This window comes from Diadema antillarum, unplaced genomic scaffold (genome assembly GCF_040938485.1).
Source record: "Diadema antillarum isolate AM-2024a unplaced genomic scaffold, OU_Dant_1.0 seq00000819_RagTag, whole genome shotgun sequence".
NCBI classification, from domain to species: Eukaryota; Metazoa; Echinodermata; class Echinoidea; order Diadematoida; family Diadematidae; genus Diadema; species Diadema antillarum.
In genome coordinates this window covers 1,539,611-1,561,372 of record NW_027271696.1, presented here as the reverse complement: position 1 = coordinate 1,561,372, position 21,762 = coordinate 1,539,611, and the positions used below count along the sequence as shown (strand labels likewise).

Below are 21,762 nucleotides of genomic sequence, written 5' to 3'. Positions count from 1 at the left end.
TATAGGGCTTTGGCAGTCAATTTGTCCACTTGAAAGGCAAGTTTTTCATCCTGTTTATGGGGATGGTGATACATGTTTGCAATTTCTTTCTTCTTTTTTTTAGCATCAAAAGCTGCTTGTGTTTGCAAGGTAATGAGAAATTTCTGTCATGACTTTTAAAGTCAAAATCTACACATGGTCCAAGTTGGCTTCAACACATGAAGCGAGTAAAATCAAATTAATCGACTGGTACTGGTTTTGTAGAGTCAAACCTAAGATGAATTATGGAACTTTAGCAAAGTTTCACATGTTCTCACGAAGACATGTAGTAACCTGTGCTTGCATTTAGTTTTTATAGCTCTGCAGCGGGGTGAGAGCTGTTGAAAGTGGATGTAGCACAGCTGTGTAGTAGTCATGTACCATCTCTAGTTCAGAGAAAGTGAACAAAGTGCTTGAGGTAAAAGGGAGATTCCTCTTTCCTAATTACAGATTCTGTTCATTTGAGTGAGATTTTTTTTGGGGGGTTATTGTCAATGTTTTGAGTACCATTTGTCCTGGATCATTTACAGGTGACAGGTACGACCGACAACCAAAGTCCAGCTGGCTCCGTAACAGGGACAATGACAACGAACTAGATGAAGAGTGGAATCGGAAATCCGCTGGTGACAAGACCAGTCGGAAGGGTGATGAATCAGATGAGTCTCCATCTGAGTATGTGTAAGTTCAATGAACTGTTTGGATCTAAGCAAACGAGATGAGTGTTTTTTGTGTGATCAAACTGATTACTTCATTGAGTTATTTAAGATTGTCGGTAACATAATTACTAGGAGGACTTCCCACCTTTTTTTTTTCTTGAGAAAAAAAGAGGTATTTATCATTGTTCATGTTTTGACAAGTAATGAAATGTATCAAAAGTCTGCAAGATTGTGTGCTGCATATGAATTGATATTTTACCCAGAAAGGTTACATTTAGCAGTTGTGATTGACTGATTGAATGTCTATGTCCTCGACTTGATTTTAGGATATATTTCCACTTGTGATGCCACTTTGTAATTCTTAGGAATACAACAGGAAATAAATGCCCCACACCAAAGGTTGAAAGACTGGTGTTCATAAATCTTAGGTTTCTCCCACAACCAGTCCGAGGATACTTTGATATTCTATAATGTGCAATATACCTGTTCAAATAGTTTATAGTGTTATGAATTATTCTAAGCTTGCTTGTGGGTGACCTCTTCTGATGATAAGAAGGGAATGTACACAGATTTGGTTACCACAGAAGTAGACTTTACACCTTACTGTTTGGAAAAGATTGACAAACATATCTACTGCTCAAATATGAGAAGACTGTGGAATGATATAGAGGTATGTGTCCAGTGCTAAAATTTGGCCGCCATGATAGCAATATGTAACTGTACATCTTATTTTACAGGTAAAACATAGTTTCCATACACTTGCAGAAATTGTTGTTTTTTGTTCTAAAATGAACATGTATACATAAGAAATGTGTCATATAATGCTGTGATAACACAATTTTAGTTGGGTAACGATGAAAATGCAAAATATTAGCCAGAATGGTACGCCAACTGTATTGCAAGGTGAGAACATATCTGATTGTGATTGCTACATTTTGTACATGTTTTATTATTAATAATCTACAAATCAGGCCATGACAGTATTCATCGATCTTTCGCGCTAGAGTGAATCACATGCAGCTTGTTGGGAAATGCAATTGCTCGGGCAGGGTCGATTATCACATCACATTCTACTTTCCCTCTACTGAATGGGGAGGGCTTTTCAGGAACAAAATCGTGCACTACAATCTAAATCATTTTGAACACTTTTGATCTCAAAATACTCCAGAACAGTTCATTGATCCTCGCCAATTCTGCTGGGGGCTGTTGAGCAAGACAGGTTTCTTAGTAAACCCTTTAATAAAAGCAAACTCCAAGTGGTGGATGATAAATTTTGAGCCATTTTGAGAACTATGTCTTACCTAGAACACGAGATGGCGTTTACGCAATGCCGTATCCTGCGTTGTAACGATACCGTAGGTTATGACATGCCAAATCACATTCAGAGTTTTGTATTTTTGTTGTTGATTTTTGTTGTTGTTGTTGTTGTTGTTTTTATCATTGCATTGTCGTTGATTGTTGTTTTTTTCTTTCAGAGATGATGAATCAGATGAAGATGCCAAACCGTCATCACAAAACAAGAATTCCAGATTTGAGTTCCGAGACGAAGAGGAAAAGGAGGAGCGGATAACCTCAACAACGACGACAGAGAGGAGAACGAAAACCACCAAAAAGCGGTCGGGCAAGCGAGTAGATTTGGGAGCAGCAGCAGCGTACGCAGCCGAAGCCAAGGAAGACTCCGGTCCTGCATCACAAGTATGCACCCAAGCTGATTTAGAAGTCTTGCTATTTGTGATGTCATCTCTTTAAAGATGCAGTAAAAATCATGGTGGCGTCTGATATTGATGTTTATATACGAGTACTTGATAGTTTCAGTTTAACTGTGGTGATGTTCGCATAAACTCTTTGACTTTCATGATGCATTCTTGAAGGATGCTCATTATGTAACAGGAACTCTAGTATTGTGCACAGACGAAGAGCTGCTTTTAATTCGAATACCATGTAACTCATGATTCATTGATGAATTATATTCCATTAGTCTCTGTGAAATGCCCCTGAGAACAGAAAGGAAATTGACGAATAATAAGGGCAAACATTTTTCTTTTGATAAGTACTTCATATACTGGTACTTAAGAAACTTAATGTTTGATATAATGCAACAGAATGCTCCTTAAAATGCATAAACGTTGTGCTAATTTCCCTTCTTACTCGTGTTTGCTGATCAGAATTCCAATGATTTAGTGTCGGAACTCTTCGATTCTGGCATCGCGGCATCAGTGGCACCAATCACAAATACAGCAGCCCCACCGTCACAGTCTGTAGACCTGTTTGCAGACTTCTCGTCTGCTGCAGCCAATGACAGTTTTGGCGACTTCAATCCAAGGGCAGACACAAGTTCAGGGAATGTCCTGGCCAGCGCGTCACAGTCTACTACCTCCCCAAATGGCGACTTCGCAGATTTCTCAAGTTTCCAGAGTACTCCTGCACCAGGCTCTAGGTAACCATTATTACATATTTCTATGGTGAAGCATGCGTCCATTTCACTTTTATATTTAAACTATTTGTGGGATTATGCATTAGCAGTTTAGGTGGGAATAAGTGTAATAATTTTCCTTGAAAGTGTTGAGAAGATCAAAATGACATAACAGTACAAAACATGATCTTGTTTGTAACGATGGATGCAGGGATATATACATGTATTGCCTTGAGGATATTGCATTGTAAAGATATGTGGACTGTAGGTTAATTTGTGGTCTAAATAATGATATAATGTTGATTTGAAATGACTCAGTAGTAGTAATTCTCTGGTTTTGATGTGTATGTAGTTGTATAGGCCCCAGAATATCTACAGATTCCAAACAGACTCAACGTGCAACTGAGAAGCGGGTACACCTTGAAAATGTCCGCCATGGCGACATCACTATCCAGAATCAGAAAACATGAGAGTCTTTACCAGTATCCCAAAGTTTTGCATGCCCTTTCCCCGACCTACAGCACAGACAAATCGTTCGGTGAATTCAAGAGTGTATCGGTGTCGCAGACACAGCAAATGCAGAGCAGCACAACATTACAAAGCAACCTGCAGCTGCTGAGCATGGATGCACCCCTCCAGCCTTCAGGCGGCCAGGGACTCATACAGCCGCAACCCATCATTCAACCGCAGCCCACCATGCAGCCGCAGATGACCAGCATGGGCATGTTACAGCCCCAACAGGTTAGCCACCCTCAGCTCATTTCCTTTTCACCTTTTGACCTGTACTTCCTTTTCACTTTTTTTTTTTTTTTTTTTTGACCTGTACTTCCTTCCACATGTACCAAATATGTACCGTTTCATGTTGTGGCACAAACACCGCTTGATCTCTCTTTGCTCTGTGTATAACAGTAGAGTAATCGTTGCAATGTTGATGTGAAAACTCTTTCTTGTCTGAAATAATGCTCTGAATTCTCTTCCTCAGATTGATGCTATTATTTGTGTAGACCCATTGAACTTCTCTGAACCCATTTGCCTCAATGTAGCAAAACTAAGTACATTTGTAACACATAGGAGCTCTTGTCAAGCAGGCCACAACAATGAGCTGCCTACATGTAATCACCTTGAACTCTGTGACTCCATGTATTATTAGCCCACGTGGGAAGAGGCAGGGCCATTATGAACACAGACCATGCATATAACTTGTTTACACACAGTCACAGTGGTCCTGTCAGGGGACTTTATGAATGCTGCAAAGCTGTATTCAATCAGCACTTTGGGTGCTTACAGGGTGTAGGTGTATCTGCGATTAGAAAAGACAAAAAACAAAATTCCCAGTAAGCGTTGTTGTCTTTTGAAGTCAGGATTTATAGGAGTCTTTTTTTCTTTTTCTTGTTTTTTTTTATACAGTGCACTCCCGTTACAACGAACACGGTTATAACGAAATTTCGTTATAACGAAGTAAATCTTCTGGTCCCAAAATTATCACCATTAAAGCCTATGGTACAAAATTCGCTTATAACGAACACGGTTATAGCGAAATTTCCGTTATAACGAAGTCTTTTCCGAGCGCCACAGACAAAGAAAAACAAAAGAATTGTGATCCGTTATAACGAAATGCGAATTGCTTTCGAAAATACGTAGCGGAACAAGCATTTACAGCGTCTCTGCATGGGTGAACGCTTCACACCACTGTGTGTTCGCTCCTTGTGTCACACACAGTTTCTGAGAGGAATTTGCGTTTATTATTGTAATACAGTTATCCCATCACATTTCACATAGCTTTGCAGTGTATTCAGCAAACGTAATATACGTGGTTCCTTGTTTTCGTTATATTGTATTTGTTCGGTTATAACGAAATTTCGTTATAACGAAAGAAAACTGCCGGTCCCGAGCATTTCGTTATAACGGGAGTGCACTGTACTTCTATTATGATTAGACATTGATATTTGTGTGTCTTATATTCCTCAAACACTTAATTTTCTGGAATGCTTTTGCAAAATTTTCTTATTCTAGTTTAAAAGAATAATTTCAAGTGTCGAATAGATCAGAAAAAAAAAAAAAAAAATTATATAATCTTTCCCTGGTTGCTGGAAGCAAACAGTGACCATAATTGAAAAAAAAAATGTTGGTCCTGGATTGATGAGGATTGCTGAGATGTGATACAGGGGCAGGCACAAGAAAGTACTGTAAAAAGTTGATGTTTTGGTTCTTAAAATTCCCATTTAATTTCTTTTGAATGAAGAAAGTCCTTGTATGTTTATTTTACAGCAACACTGGTGTGGAATGATACATTTAAGTCTCCTCAGTACAAAAATAATACTTTGTAGTCAGGCAAATGAACATGTAATTTGTATATACTGTAAGTTCTGAAGTGTCTTCATTGATCTCGCTAGTGGAGATTTCTTCCCTCTAGCATAATAGGTACAATGGAAGGTTTTGCAGTTGTGTTATAGGATTTAAGATGTCAATGTTGCTTAATGGCACCTCATTGAGATTGAAGTGTATGTTCTCTTCTCTGCTCTTTACACACCCTGTTTCTAATACATGCTTCTATAAAACTGGTATGCAGCTTTGTCTTACATTCCGTCCATACTCCAACCAGATGGTATGTGATGAGTAAGGTTCTCGTTTTGTAGGCGCAATGCAATAATAAAACTGTATAAATTGCCCTTGTACTCTTGCTGTCGACCAAACTTTGAAACTAGGGGATGGTATTTATAGTACGGGGTGAAAAAACAAACAAAACAAACAAAATATTCACAGTATATCACTGTCGGGCAAACAAAAATGCATGTAGATATTTAACTAATCCCTGCCTGTCACAAAGTCTCATGGATTATTAGGAAATATTATGTGAGTTAAACCAAGGAACCTTCTCTTCTTTAATCATTGCCTCTAATTCTGCCTGAGCCTTAGTTGAAAAAGTGTATGTTGTGGAACATTGAGAATATATATTGTAATAGAGTTTACCAATATTTGAAATTTCTGTACATGTTCATTATTGTAGTGTTTCTTTCTAATCTCAAGGCTGATTTAAATCTTGTTTTGTAGGGTTTTTCTTCTGACAAATGTGATCTTTTGTAAATGACTTGTTTTTCTTGTAATGACTCAATTAAGATTATCTGGTTTCAGTAGACTAGGAAGAAAGAAGGAAGTATAATGTAGGGGAAGTATGCAAGCTGCCTTCGACACTCTTGAGTCATCGTTTAGACAGAGTTTAATTAAAGTTGACACAAGCATACCACTGTAGGCCAGTACATTTGGTCATGTGTCAAGCCAAGCCAAGGGGATGAGATGCAATTTATTCGGTTTTGTACAAAGTAAGCTATGCTTTGAATGTTATCAGCTTTGTGCCTATCCTCAAAGTAAACTGATCTTTGTAACCCCTCGTGTTGACCTTCTCTAGTGTACCTTATCTTTATTATTTGGATGGAATTCAAAAGGCTACGTGCTGAGGTGTACATGCAGGCATGGAGAAGTTGCATGGTTTTGTTTGGCGTTGTGACTGTTGTGGAAGCAGGCAGTATGGCAGGGCAGGGCAACAGACATTTGGTTCCCCCTTGTTCTACATAAATTATATCTGTTTGCAGGATGGTTCAATTTGATAGAAACCAGGTTTCGAGCAATGACGTCAAACATGAATTGTCTTTTCTGTGAATGTCATGCACCTAAGTTTATATCTGACATGGCGCATTTCATTTGTGGGTGCTAACTAATGAGTTGAAGGAAAGCGAGGGGAAACGGTCCTACTGTACAGGTACATTTGTACCCTGGTGACTTGACATGTCGAGTGTCATTAACAGTAAGATGTGAAAGAGTGAAATGAAATATGTCTCATTGATGTGACAGACTCAGAAATTATCTTCAAAGTTAAACAAAAGAGATTTCTAGAAAATTGATTACTCAATACCGATGACTAAATGCACCTTGAGAAGAGAAACAAACTTCTTGGCTTTAGAAACAAGTAGATTTCAAAACCTTGTGTATTTATTGTTATTGTGGACACCGTGCACTACTGACGTAGCTCCCTTTGGACTGCTCGCTACATAAAAATTCATGTTTATTTTGGGAATTGTTCAAAACTTACTGTAAAACATGATATATTCGCGGCATGAAATTTTCGCGAATTGGAGCTGACAGCCCTTTTCGTGGCATGAAATTTTCGCGAATTGCCACTGGTGTTCAATGCATGTAGTGTAGACAAAAACTTTCGCGTGCATTTTAATTTCGCGAATTTTGGCGCTCGCGAAATTCGCGAAATTAAAATGCACGCGAAAATTTCTCGTTTTACAGTAATCAAATCATTTTCGTATGATATTGATATTTCCAAACTTAGTCACACTTGCATTGACCAGTGCTATACAAGCATTCAAATGAAGTGTTGTGAGCCTGCTATTTGCACTGAAGGACAGGGAGTGTGCAGTTTTGCAGAGCGATGAACATGGCACTTTGCTGAAGAAAAATACATTTTTATGAAATTTTGACTTATGGAAAATGGATGAGTTCAGTGGTCTTATTTTAGGAAATATTTAGGAACCAGGATGATGAGTGAAAGGGATTGTGGAATAAACAAAGCGGAAAGAGTGCTTTTATAAGACATGACATGACAATATGACCTTGAGTCCACATAATGGCATACATTGTATATCCAAATCACTGCATTGCAGTGGCAAAGAAAAAAAAATGTTAGGAAAAATCAGTCGAATAATTGCTAAAATGTGCTGAAATGAAATTATTGTTATTGATCAAATTTTAAAGACCCATGGTGGGGAAATATTCAGTGTATCTCTTATTTTATGAAGTCCTCATTTGGAAGATCACAGAACGGAGCAGAATTTTGTTTTGTTTTTGTTTTTTATTTTAATTTTTTTTTCTCTGTGAGTACCATTCACATGTTTTACTGCAGCTTGGTTTCAATCATTTTGAAACACCCTGTACTGCAGGGTGATTGATTAGGATGTCTGTTGCGCTGTCCCAACCAAAATATATGATTTACGAGTCCTTGTGCTTCTCATCCTTTTCCTGCTGTGATGAACACCAATTGTTATTTTATGTTCAGCTGGATTGTTTGTTATTGTTTTTTTTTTCCTTCAATTCTCTGATAGTGACAGTACAGGAAACCTGAAAAACATTGTAGTGTGTTGATATGTGGCAGCCTATTTCCTCATACAGCCTCAGTCCCATATGTATATATTGGTTAGAGCAAGTACCCAGTATATGCACTTCTTGTTTGTGTGTGGTTTGTTTGATATTCTTTTTCATCATTTTTGCCCCTTTCCCTTCATGTTGCTTTTTTTGTTTGTTTGCCAGTCACTTGAGTTAGACCAGCCACAAATACCACAACAGGTAATTCAGCCACCACTTCAGCAAGATCCCCAGCAATCTTACATGAGTGGCTTGCCTGCTGAGCAACAAGCTCAGTACATGTATTATGCAGTGGTAAGACTTGAGATTACTTTTGGAATGGACTCTTACCTGGCTTTGGGAAATCTCTGTGCCTGCCACTTGCCTTCTCTAAATTATACCTCTGATATATTTGCTCGAAATTATGGCATTAAATTGTGGAAATATATTCATTTATATTTATCGGTCATATATCTTTTGGTAGTGTGGTTATTAATGGCATCCCGTAATCAATGCACTTACATGAATAATAGTAATATACCTGGTATTTCAGTAAAAAATTATCTAGAAAAAAGAAAATCATGGTATTGTCCTTTATTTTGTATTATATTTTTTTGCATTATTAAATCACCACCCTCATATATATTGGTGTCAACTAACAACCATTGTCCCCTTTGCGCACCTCTGTAGACATACTTTACTCAACAATGGTTTGGTATCTTGAAATGTCTGTTTTGGGGGTTATATTGTCGAGAGGACATGTGTTGAATCAGTAGACCAATATTGCCACTCCTTGATCGTTTGTTGTTTGGGTTTTTTTTTTTTGGATTAATGCACAATGCTCTAAAGATATGTTGAAGGGCAAGTATTCATTAACCTGTAATTGACCCCCTGTGACTTGTGATTAAATTCACTTGATATCCTATTGAGATAGATGTATACTATGTTGAAATTGCACTTTTACAAGAGCGTATTACATACTGTACATGCACATGTTAATCTTGCGTAATATTGACATACTTTTTTTTTTTTACACAAAAAATAAAATGAGTAGTCCCTCTTTACTTGAGAAGACATCTGAGAGCCTTTCAGTAATCCATGCAAGTGTATATCCACTGGGGCCATCTGGAAATACAAAATAGTGGGCTCTTTGGGCTTTGCATGACTAGGTGTAGAATTTGACATTGTTGATTTTTGCATTCATGCATAAATTTCTGCAGTGTACTTCCTTTTTGCCTTCCCAAATGTGGATTGCCTTCCCAAATGTGGATTGCCTTCCCAAATGTGTAGCCTGCTGCTAGTCTATAATTACCAGTATTGATATTTGTCTGTCATGTTGACTGTAGTGGTGGTGGCATGGGCGAAATAAAAAACAACATTTTGTTGTTTATGACAGGCCTCATATCCCATTTATCCTGATACAACTAAGCACATACACAAGGACTTGTGCTCTGGGAAATCATTCTTATATCTAGAACTCATGCAGCCTAGTAATTTCTTAGTATCATGTTCATCAACTTGGTGTTGCATTCGGCACCAGTGTACATTGTACCTTCTTTCCCGTTTGGGTAACGAGTATGAGCGTGTTTCTACTGAGCGACGAAAATTCGAGGTGATGCCAGCCGATGTGTGGTGATACCGGCCGATGCCGGCCGATACCAGCCGATGCGTGGTGACACCTCGAATTTTTCCTCAGTAGAAACAGATCGGGTAGTGGCCGATGCCGGCTGATGCGAGGTGCTCCGTCGTCCATCTATTGAGGTGGTCGATGCGTGGTGACGCGACGGACGATTCTCAGTAGAAACACACTGGGTAGCGAAATTCGTGGTGTATCGGACGTCTAAAATTTCTCCCCACGCTTTTCAATCGGTTCATCGCACACACTCCTTCGACACATGTGTACAAAATACGTGTGTACACACAGCGACCGTGTTCGCATCATTCTTTGTTTGTACCAATTCGCTTATGTATGTGTTATAGGCCCTATATGTTACGTTACATGTGAATTGTGGCATTCATCATCTATTGTTCGCGTGATTAACAGCCTAACTTATTGCATTACTAAGCGCTCATCACTTACTTGATTTTACACCGCGTTATTTCATTTTATATTGTCTCGAATCGCGAGAGTACCACATTAGTATGTCGCAGCCTTGAGAAAATCTCAACTGGACCCTCGATCTCCGAAGATTTCTCATCAGTCAGTGGCAGGATACCAGTATGTTAGTTCGGGGTATATTGGATGGGAAGACGAAGAGAAATGGCTTATCAAAAAATAGCCGACGTATTAACAGGCAGTGCGCGCGTGACCCAAATCTGTGACTTAAAAAAAAAATACCTGACTTCCGGAATCGCCGCATTTGCACGTCACCTTTGCATCACCTCGTATTTTATCGCTCAGTAGAAACAGCTCGACTGGTCGTAAAATACGAGGTGCTGCGTTGGACAAAATTCGTGGCGATGCCAGGGATGTGAGGTGCTCTCAGTAGAAACACGCTCTATTTCATGTTCTTGTTTTGTCATTAATCCCTCCCCCTTTCCCCTTCATGTTTCAAGACTCGCTATGCTTTCCTAGTACTATTATGTCTACTTACTGTCCTTGAGCCATAATTACAAATAGCATAAATTGACATGAAATCAATTTTATTTCATTCCATCATATTGCATGTCTAGTTTCCAAAAGAGGATTCAATTCTACATGTACCTTCTTTTTATTCAGTTAGTTCTAAAAAGAAAACATATCGTCACTGGGGCAACAAGACCTCGTATCTACAAAATGTCAAATGTTCAGGAGAGCCAAAAACATGGCGGCCAAAGCAGTATAACGAATGGGATAGCCTTTCCTTTGACATGCCATGGTGGCTTCTTTTGGGGGGTAAGACAGTAAGGATTTGGACAGGACATCACTTAACCAATTATCTAACCATTAATCTAAAAATGTCATTTTCACCAAAATTTGAGATACAGGGAAAAACAGTCTTGTACACTAGTCAGTGCACTCCAGCTAGCACTGCATGTTGTACGTGTAAGTGTGTGTGCGCGCGCACACTGATACATGCAGAAAATGTGGTGGGACGGCCATAATGTATGCATGACATCATCATGACGTTTAGCAGGAATGAGACAATCTGATGCTGTGATTGGCTTTCTACATAGGGAATTCCCCATCTTCACACACACGCAGTCATAATGTACATACAGAATGTGTCAAATACACACGCAACATTGTGCAGCCCATATTCAAGCTTCCATACAACACACACCCATACGATAACCACATACCAATCCACATACGATCTTGATACAATCGCAAGCTTTATAAATTTACAAATTCAAACATCTACAATTAATAAGAAACACATTCATGACTTGATATTGGATTTCCTTGGCGAAAAACATCTTCTTACCCATAAAGGTGAGTAATTCCCTCACACACAATATCAAGTTATCAGTATTGATTGAAATATGATCTTGTCACCCCAGCGACGACATATGATACAATGTATAATAAAATGACATGAAACATGTTCACATTTAAAATCTCTCGATACATCCCATTGCTTGCATTCAAATTACTGTATTGTGTCAGACCAGCTGTGTGATTTGACAGAAGTAGCAGAAATGGAAAAGAAATTGCATTTACTGATAGTATGGACAATACATGACTAATGTTGACCGAAGCCCATATTCGTGAAGGTGATTTAAATTTAGACCACGGTTTAAAAAACCATGATCTAAAATAAGCATGAAGTAGGCATACTTTTTACATTGGTACGTATCGATGCGCATTTGTTACTGGATGTCTGATGGCATATAAATGCAGTCTGTCAATCATATTTGTGCTGAAGAAATTTGCATAAATCATGGTTTAGATTTAAACCACCTGAGTGAATTTGGGCCCTAGAGTTCCTCTGTTTCACACTCACCCTTCATTCTGCATTCCTTAATTGTATATTTCTATAATTTTTTTTTTAAATTCTGTCTATCATTATGAATAACAGATAATATACTGCATGATGCTTTGCCATGTACTTAAAGATGCTCTGTACTTTTTTATCCAGTCTTACTCTTCCTTTCGTTCACTTTATCTCTATCGTAGCAATCAGTCGCATTCATTTGCATATCTCTATGGTAGCAGTCAGTCACATTCATTTGCATACTCAGTTATGGACCTAAACTCTAATTGGAATGCTCCTCTCTTTTGTTTTGGCTTCCTGTTGCATGGTATGACGATGCCGTGGCTTGGCAACAATACACTTCCAAGTCTTCCCTAGTATGAAATGCAATGAGGCCTCTTTGCTCTATATGGGATCCAAGGTCATTTTTTTTTCATATTTTTCTTCCTTTTCCTTTTGTTGGCAATTGTGATGGCAGTTTCCTCTGTGATGCCGGTCCCACTCATTTTAAGAAGTGCCCATATTACTACAAACTTGTATCCCCTTCCCATATGGTGGTGAATTTTTGCTGGCATGGTGAGAATGCAATACCCCAAAGGTCATTTCTTGTTTTATAGCTATTTGGTGATGGCTGTCAGATGGTACTATTCATGGAGTCAGTTGGAATGAAATTGACAAGACACCTTTTCTCTCCCCCCCCCCCCCCCCCCAAAAAAAAATCTTTTGCTGCCCGCTCGTTTCTGCACTCAGTCCCCCGCAATGCTGGGAGATGCGAGCCATGTGGGGCCCATGGTTGTTCAGCAAGGTGTCATGATGGTACGTGTACATGAGAGTAGATTCCCCAAATGCCCAGCAGCATAAAAACACACACACAAAAAAAAACAACAACAACAACAACAACAACAACAACAACAAAATAAGCAAACAAACAACAAACCCAAATTGATCAAACTCTTTAAAAACTTTGTTGTACATTATACAGCATGAATCATGAACCTGTGATGGTGAAATGTGCCTTACTTTGCTCTGGAAATGTATCTGTCACAGAGAATATGAAAAGCATGTGTGACTAGATTAAACATGTTAGATTCTTTAAGGATTTTCAGCCCATAGCTTTCTAATAGCCTCTTGTTTTATATTAGAGAGTCAAGTAGAAATCAATCGCCACCTTAGTTGTACCTGTTTCTCAAAAAAAAAAAATCCTCATTGTCATGTTTTCTGTTTTTGTTTTTGTTTTTTCTTGTAGTGCAATGAACTTTGCACCTCTGAAATCAGCTTACATGTGTTTGTTTGTTTGTTTGTTTTTTTTGGGGGGGGGATGGGAGTAAGAATTTAAACAATCCTAATCTCCGTAATTTTGTGAAATGCAAAGTGAAAAATATTCATTAACTCTGAATACTTTCAAGGAATCATTTACTGTAGCTCTGGTGTTCATCTTTGCACAATTTTGTGCATCTAGTGAAATGACTTCTTTTTGATAAAAAACTGGTCACCATTTCAATAGGAGTTTCTAAATACATGTGCAGGCAGAATATTTGAATATTTGTGACTCGTGCAAGTTCATCAGCTGTTCATCAAGATGCACATGATACAATGTTCCGTGAGATTTCAGAAAATCTGTAAGTCTTCACTTTTGTGCTGCACATTGTATTTGTGTAATATCAGGATCTTTCATCTTTCTCTAACTATGCTGCACTTATTCCTTCTTTTTTAACTCGCTCCTAATGAAAGCCCTCTGTTGGACCTGTGCTGGTATGTGTAATCCATTGATGGATAATCAAACTCCAATCTATGAAATATTCTGGATATATCATGTTTAGATTTACTAATTATTTGCTTGTTATGTGTTCCATGTTGTCACATTGTGGTTTTCCTTTCTCTTGTATTCCATACATGTAGCTGTTGTGTAAGCTTTCATGTTTTTTGTTTTTATGTGTATTGTATCGTGGTTGAGTGGTTGAAAAAAAAAAGTTGTGAATGCCTAAACTAAATATGTAATATGTCATGTAAGAAAAATTTTGATTTTCGTTTCCCTATTCATGAATAGTTAAAGTTTGAATTACACTTGCTGTAGCAAAAGGAATATCAGCATTGTTTCCTTCACAAACAATGACCAGCTTTGATGTAAATTATTTTCTATGTAAAATTTATGAATAGAAACAGAATTGTGGAACTGGGAAAGATTAGGTAACACACAATCCTTGCTTCTGGCATGCTTATGATGTATCATTTGAAATATAATTCATAGAGTATGAAAAGTGATAGAAGCACAAAATTTATTTTATGCATGGAGTTATTTCATCACATGAAATAAATAGCATACAAAGTTGTTGTGATGAGTGTGAATTAAGGGTGTATTGTAATGTTACCTCATTTTAAAATGTGATCTGGATGGATCACAATCAATGCTACTTGGGCCCTTCAGACATGTTGTCTTTGAAGGGATTGGTACAAACAGAGAACTGTATATTCAGTGATGAAATGCACAGCAGAGCTTTCATAAAGGATGAGTAGTTGGGGGGGGGGGGTGATATTCTCTTTTCGTAACATAGGCCAGCATTTTCTTATTGTGGTCAACAGAAAGATAACTGCTGCTCCCAAATTAATTTCTTGAAGTGTATAGCTATAAGAGTGGTAGGAGTTGACAGTTGACTCGAATTGCTGTTGGATTCAGTGCAGAACAACGAGAATAATATGGAATTGTGTAAGGAGCTTGTCATTAGCTTTCTCATTTGTTTTACGTTCAGACATTTGCCTGCCGGCTAATTGATGGACAGTGAATAGATGGAGATTTGCCTGCGGGGAGCTAAAAAGCTATTGATAGAAATGGAAGAGATCAGCAAAGTGATTGAAAAATCTGAAAGTAATCTTTTAAGTTGCTTAAATTTTGACTGTAGCACCAAAAGCAGTTTCTTGGGTATATCCTTTGAGCGATTGGTTATCAACTAAATTACATCATCTTGGTTATTTTTGATTAGTCCTGATTTTCAGAAGTTTTCCAAATTAGCAGCCAGATATCACGTGAAGCAGAATTTAACAGAGAATTAAACATTCCCACTTTCTTCATTTCTGCACAGGCAACTCAAATGAACCAAGGCATGGGTATGATGGGGCAACCACAAGGCATGATGGGACAGCCACAAGGCATGATGGGACAACCGCAAGGCATGATGGGACAGTCGCAGCCATCAGCATTAGCAGCAGGGTCTACAACTCCATCGGTAAGCTAAACATGATTTGGTAGGAGCGTTGTTTTGAGATGATATCCGTATATTGCCCTGTAGATTTGTGGGTAGTTCCCACATACGGGTATGTCATTGACTTGAAAAACTTAATTTTCTTGTTGTAACAGTCAATGCAAATCGACTCATTATGGTTTCTTTGCCCTTTTGAGAGCCCGTCCATTCAAGTGACAGTCACCTGAATGAGACCGTAAGATCTATTCCATGAATAACCAAGTCTATTGTGAAAGCAAGGTACAAACTAACTTGTAATTTAGATAAAAATTTAATTACAATGTAGGTAGAGACAGATTGATTTGAATATTGATGTGATGTGATGTGAATTCTTAGAGGTTAAAGGGATCGTATAGTTTTGGTTGAGCCTTAACTTCAGGTTTTTATCATTTTTTGGTGAGATAGTGAGAAACCTCTTATGAAATATGAAAGAGCATGTAATTCCAAGAGGGATTCAATGTTTATTTGATGAAAATTGGTTTTGAAATGGCCGAGATATCCAAAAGAGAGCGATCCTAATAAAGTGTGGGACCCACACTTTATTACAATCGTTTTGTTTTACTTTGTTTTTGGAAGTTTCAGCTATTCCAAACCCGATTTTTATCAAATAAACTTTGAATTCCTCTTAAAATGGTATGCTCTGTACTATTTCATAAGTGTTTTCTTGGTATCTTACAAAAAAGTTAAAGCCCAATTTTCATCTCCACCAATACTGTACTACCCCTTTAAGTGAAGGGGGAGAATGGGAGAGGATACATCTGCGCAGACGGTGGTCTGGGATACAAGATAAGAAGCAAATTACAACATTCTTTCATCATTCTTCGTCTTTGTAGAAATCCAAAATCTGGTCTGACAGCAAGGTGAACATCAGTTTGGATTCTCTGAGTCCTGGAGATCGATACAAGAAGCAGTCTCAGCCATCCATGAACCAGCTGCAGCAACAAGGTAATGTTCACACCATGGGAGGAATCCCCAAACAAAATTGGTTGGTGTGCTAGTGCTGGTTGGGATTAGGGCGATGCTTGTAGATGGAGATTGGTGTGATGATTGTACTTTGCTGTGTTCCCACATGCTTCTCTTGGGAGTGTCAGCTGGATTGATGCTGCAGATTGTTCTATAGCACGGGTTGAAAAAGTATGCATTTTCAGTAGTCAAGAGCTGTGCGTTTATTTCTACAGGCAGTATGTTCAATATGAAATAATCATCATGATCACTGACGATAGTCACTGTAAACATGCTGTTGTGCACTTGCAGCAAGAGTTTGTGCGCTTAGCAAGCATTCACGCTATGATAATGATAACACACATGTCTCTGTGCATGCGTAGGAATATTATGCATACAGTAACTATGGAATCTAATCTAAATGCACTCAGTTGCACCTTGTAGGTTAAACAATTCCATAGTTACCTTAAATACACACAATTCCTACTGACACGCTCATACATTTTTTTTACTGGTGTGCTTAAAGTGGGCCTTACTGGAGAATTTGGTCTGGAACATGACAAGTTTTGAAAATTTGTATCAAACAATCGTGGTAGTATATACCATGACATATGAAATGTTCATGTAAAGACCCCATAGATTTTTCTTGGTTTCTATGAAATAATTGTTGCTGAATCCATGTCAACAATCAGTCGCAGCGGACGACTATAATTAACTCCCCCGAAACCCACGAAATGTTTTGAATTTTCAACCGTCACCGAGGCAGTGCGAATCGGGCGTTCTCATTTTCACCAAAATTTCACCTTCTCATATCTCCGCTATACATTGACCAAAATCGCTCAAACTTTCAGTATCAATGCAAAATCATGATTTCTATCTACATACGAAAAATCACGAGAAACGATCAAGGATTTTTAAAGTTATTCAATATTTCATGTTTCTCTGTCTCGGAAAACTACCGTCCGATTATTTCCAGACACATCTGGACGCACCACTTAATATTCATAAAACTTGACATACATATTCATAAGACATGTGCGGACGTAAATGTAGCCCTATTCACTTTGCCGAAGACCTATTTTTGAAGTTACAAGTGAAAATAAATGAGGTATCTTGTCAGAAATCTTGGAGCAGCAAACCAGAATAATGACGTCATATTCTAAGAAAAACTGATTTGCGCTTGCGCAATGAATGAACTTTCCCATGCTGCTTCGATCCAGCGAGCTGATTGGTCGATGCATTGCAGCGTACTGTTACTGTGCGATGCGAGGTGGCTGCTGCGGATGCCTAGTAAACTGCACATGCATGCTATGAGAGTGGAACGCGGTGTGTCGATAAGTACAATGTACAGCAGTGTGCTGGGGACCTCGCTATACCTCAAAGACAAGCACTTACGTTATCAGAACTGTCCTATTAAAAAGAATATAGCAAAAATTTGAATATAATATTCGGCTATGATACCATTTATGCAGTTGCAAATTCTTGACATTGGATTATTCGGACTTAACGCAGATTTTACTGCACTATAGTAAGTAACATTACAACTACGAATTCCCGGTACGAGTTACGATCAGAGTACAGCAGTGCCGTATGGCACTGAAGTACAGGTGACGTTAGAGCGACAAAGATGTGGGTACGTGGGACTGTACCCTGTCTTCCCGTATGCGAATGACTACGAAATTTCGTGCTCGGAACGAAGGTAGAAAGTGCACCACTTTCGATTATTTCCAGACATATCCGGACGCATGACTTCTCGAATGTGATATTTTAGAATTCCGGAAAGAAATACATACTTAGTAACATACTTGAAAGTTTTTTGTTGTTCACGAAGTCAAAATGTGAAATTTTAGCAACGATTTCTGACAATTATTTTCCGTTTTGAAAGTGAAGTTATGCCCCATTTTGGATTATTTTCTCGTCGTTATTTAAAAAATTTAACATAATGGTAGGTTAAGATGAGGTTTTTACTTTTCATAACCGTTTGAATTATCAAAAAATATGAATAAATAGTAAAGTTACGGCAGTTTTGCTGCGACACTTTCCTAGCGGTTTTCGTGCGAAACGTGTTCATTCAAGAGGAAAGCGAGGTCAGGTCAAAATGAAAACAGTGAGTTAATTGCACCCGTCCGCTGTGACTGCAATGACCAAGATATCTCCTGTTTCTCTCATAGGTCTAGACTGAAGTCTGGTGTAATTTGTTTTGCTCAGAATATTTTCATGATTAGTGTCAGAGTTATAATACCATATGTGAAAAATTTTCCATTTTACTTCATAAGACAGTGATTTGTTATCACAGCATGTATGCAGGAAAAAGATACAGGTGGTGCAATGTGAACATTGTGGATGTCAATGAAGCAGAACATCCAGGGCTGCACACTAACCCATTTAGGTTGGACCAGGAGGTCCCCAGTTTTTTCCTTTATTTAACTGGTCCATTCCTGAAAATGTTACTGATTCGACAGTGATTTTTACCGGTCAGAGACTGTCAGACCAGTGCCAGTGTGCAGCGCTGCAGAACCGTTATCATTTACAATATTTTGTGGCAGTGGAATATGTTGTTAGTGCAGAATGCACTTCTCCGACATTTTCCAGCGGTGCATATCACTGTGAACTTACCCCTGACTCTTGCACTCTCTTTCTGATCTTTATAGGTGTCATGTCACCCGGAGGACAGCCAAACTACAACATGAGTGGCATGATGTCTCCACCGCCGGGCCAGCCAAGCCCCCAGATGGGAGGCATGATGAGTGGTATGGCCCAGATGAACTTGGGTTCCCCCATGGGCCAGCCCACAGTGCCGGCCGGGGCCATGCAGGGCAGCATGGGTGCCACAGCAGGAATGAGGCCGCAGCAGCCGATGATGATGGGACAGCCGCAGATGGGGATGGGGATGGGAATGGGAATGGCACCGGCGGGCATGGGTATGATGGGCCAACAGCAGTACGGTGCGTATGGAGCCAAGTGAGACTTATCAGCTAGCTAGTAGAGGCAGGACTCTCCATATGATCAATGAGATAGCGAAGACTATCTCGTGTGGATGACTTGAGCGCGACTGGCACGCTCTTTTAAATCCCCTCTGTGAGCTCCCCACGCATCAGATCAGAGTGACCATCAGTGACCATCCCTCGATCCACACACAGAGGACAGCCAGTGGGACAACGGCATTCATCAATGCATCACCCCACTGTCCTGTAGAGGTGTCACAAGCTGTTGGATTCAAACACACGTCCCAACTGACCTTCCGGGGGTTAAACCTCCATCCACTGTACAAGTATATTCATTTTGTGGGGGGTTTGTGTTGTTGTTGTTTTATGATATTCTAGTCCATTGTTTTTAAATCGCATTGTATCAGAGAAAGGTCCCAATTCCCTACACGAATGCTCCAGTGTAAAGACAAGAGCCCTGAGCTCAAGGTAACGCTCAAGGTAATCACAATTCTGTCCATAGTCTCATTAGAGGAGTTGCAGGGAATGATAAGACCAGTTAGACGACACACCATTCTTCCAGACCTGTGTGTATGTATGTGTGTGTGTGTGTTTGTATGTCCGTGTGTTTGTATTGCTGTATGTGATGTGAATGGTGCAGTTAGGGAACATATTTTTAAGCTCTTGTAAAGTTTTCATTTCTCTCTTTTACTTTCCTTTATCATTTTATCACAATTTGGATTTTTATGAAATGAGTGCCTTGATATTTTAGAGTTAATTTCTTCTTATCAAGGCCGGCTGAACGTCAGTGAGACAGTCCAGTAAAGACATATAATCTTATTATATACATATATATACGATATATTATTTTTATCCCTCTCATACATGTATATGGCATATCCCCTTTCCAACTGCAATTGAAATACATTTTATATGAATTATCTGCATAAGGCGTGACATTCATTTCAGTCAGCGTGATTGCGTGCATGTAGGTGCATCTTTCAGATTTGAGAAATTGTGTACTGCAAATTCTGGAACAAATGCAATGATACTCGTGTGCTCTGTCTCGAATACGTCAGTTACGTTCTTCTGATTCTGACAGCTTTTGCCTTTGCGACAACTCAGTTTCGATGTGGGATTAGACACTTTCTGCAGAAAGGGCTTGCAAAGGGATGTCCTATGCTTACATACCTGGGTAATATCTGTAGAATATCTGTAGAAGGAATGTCCTATGCTTCATACCTGGGTAATATCTGTAGAATTTCTCCCCTCCCCCAAAAAAGCCCATAAGCTCTGCCTTGATGTGATGGGTACATTAGGCTGCCCTGCTAAATGAACTTCTCTGTACTAGGTATCACAAGTTCTTAGTCGCGCCTCCTTTCCTTTCCTGGGGCCCCGTATGAGTGTATTGTGCAGCTGTGTTTGTGTTTGTGTTTGTGTGTGTGTATGCCATTTGGAAATGCCTTCATAAGTAGACCCATTCCAGGAGATGCACCTGCTGACCATGGTCTTGCATTAATCATGGATGTTTTCTTTGAATGGTGGCATAGGCATGCGTAGATCACTAATAAATGCATGTGGAATGGTTACCCCCGTGTCGATGCGCTACGGGTAGCCCATGGTGTGTATGTGATATTCAGATATGAACACTCGCGAGGTTCATTGTACCCTGTGACATATTATATGCCCATCGGGTCCTCGGTTAGATGGTTGACAATGATAACAATCACAGTGGATAGCTCTGTGTGTTTACAGAGTCAGTCATTTAACTCTTTGTGTGCTTTGAGTACTGATTAGCAGTGAAAACTCTATGGCATTGTACACACTGTCCCCATAGCCAATTCCTGCCGCAGGTATGTGTGTGAGTGCATGTGTATGGCACTCCTTAGCAATGCCTTGAGGGACTGTTCTTACATGTCATGAGTGCATTGACCCTGACCAGGGCAACCCCCTACCAAATAAGAGAGAAAAAAAAAAAAACAAGATACAAACAACAACAACACGTGTTCACAGGGAGATGCATTGTTTATGGAATTCTGGTTGAAACTTCATCCTGCACACACTTTTCTGGTGCATAATGTCTTGGCTTGGATGGCGCAAAGAAATTAAGTATATTACATCTAGCAAGTGAGGTAAGGCACTTTTGCTGCTGTAGCTAAACTTTCACAGATTTGCTTATTACCAATAAGTAACGCGCCTCGATTGGTACTCTCAAATCATCGTTCTTTGTGTTTCCAGTTGGCACAGGTTCAGTAAACACAATGCAATCACTCTGCGTAGTGTGTGATATTATCATTATTATTATTATTTATTATTTTCTTTTTTTTAATTCTGTAAATCAAGAAGAATGGAGTTAGCTTGACTGGAAAGTTAAATGTTCTTCCTGTGAACCACAGTGCCAAACCAAAAATGTTACAGGAGCACTCCGTTGACAGTGTAGATGTCTTGAGTTGTGTTTCTATTAAAGCAGGCACTCAAATGATTTTACAGTTAAGGGGCACACACCTGTGAGTCTGCTGGATTTTGAATTTTGTAATGTGAACCTTGAGATCT

The 21,762-nt window shown here is 39.1% G+C and overlaps 1 protein-coding gene across 1 annotated transcript in view; it reads left to right on the top strand.

The window, feature by feature from the left end:
• The window catches only part of LOC139739821 (uncharacterized), a 30,325-nt gene extending 9,969 nt beyond the window's left edge, over positions 1 to 20,356 (top strand). Inside the window, exons 5-12 of the mRNA XM_071650416.1 lie at positions 549 to 696; positions 2,150 to 2,369; positions 2,840 to 3,111; positions 3,609 to 3,828; positions 8,260 to 8,526; positions 15,185 to 15,328; positions 16,177 to 16,288; positions 18,937 to 20,356. Coding sequence (XP_071506517.1) covers positions 549 to 696; positions 2,150 to 2,369; positions 2,840 to 3,111; positions 3,609 to 3,828; positions 8,260 to 8,526; positions 15,185 to 15,328; positions 16,177 to 16,288; positions 18,937 to 19,250 — 1,697 coding nt within the window. The 3' untranslated portion in view covers positions 19,251 to 20,356. The remainder of the gene's footprint in view (positions 1 to 548; positions 697 to 2,149; positions 2,370 to 2,839; positions 3,112 to 3,608; positions 3,829 to 8,259; positions 8,527 to 15,184; positions 15,329 to 16,176; positions 16,289 to 18,936) is intronic.
• Positions 20,357 to 21,762: the final 1,406 nt, after the last annotated feature.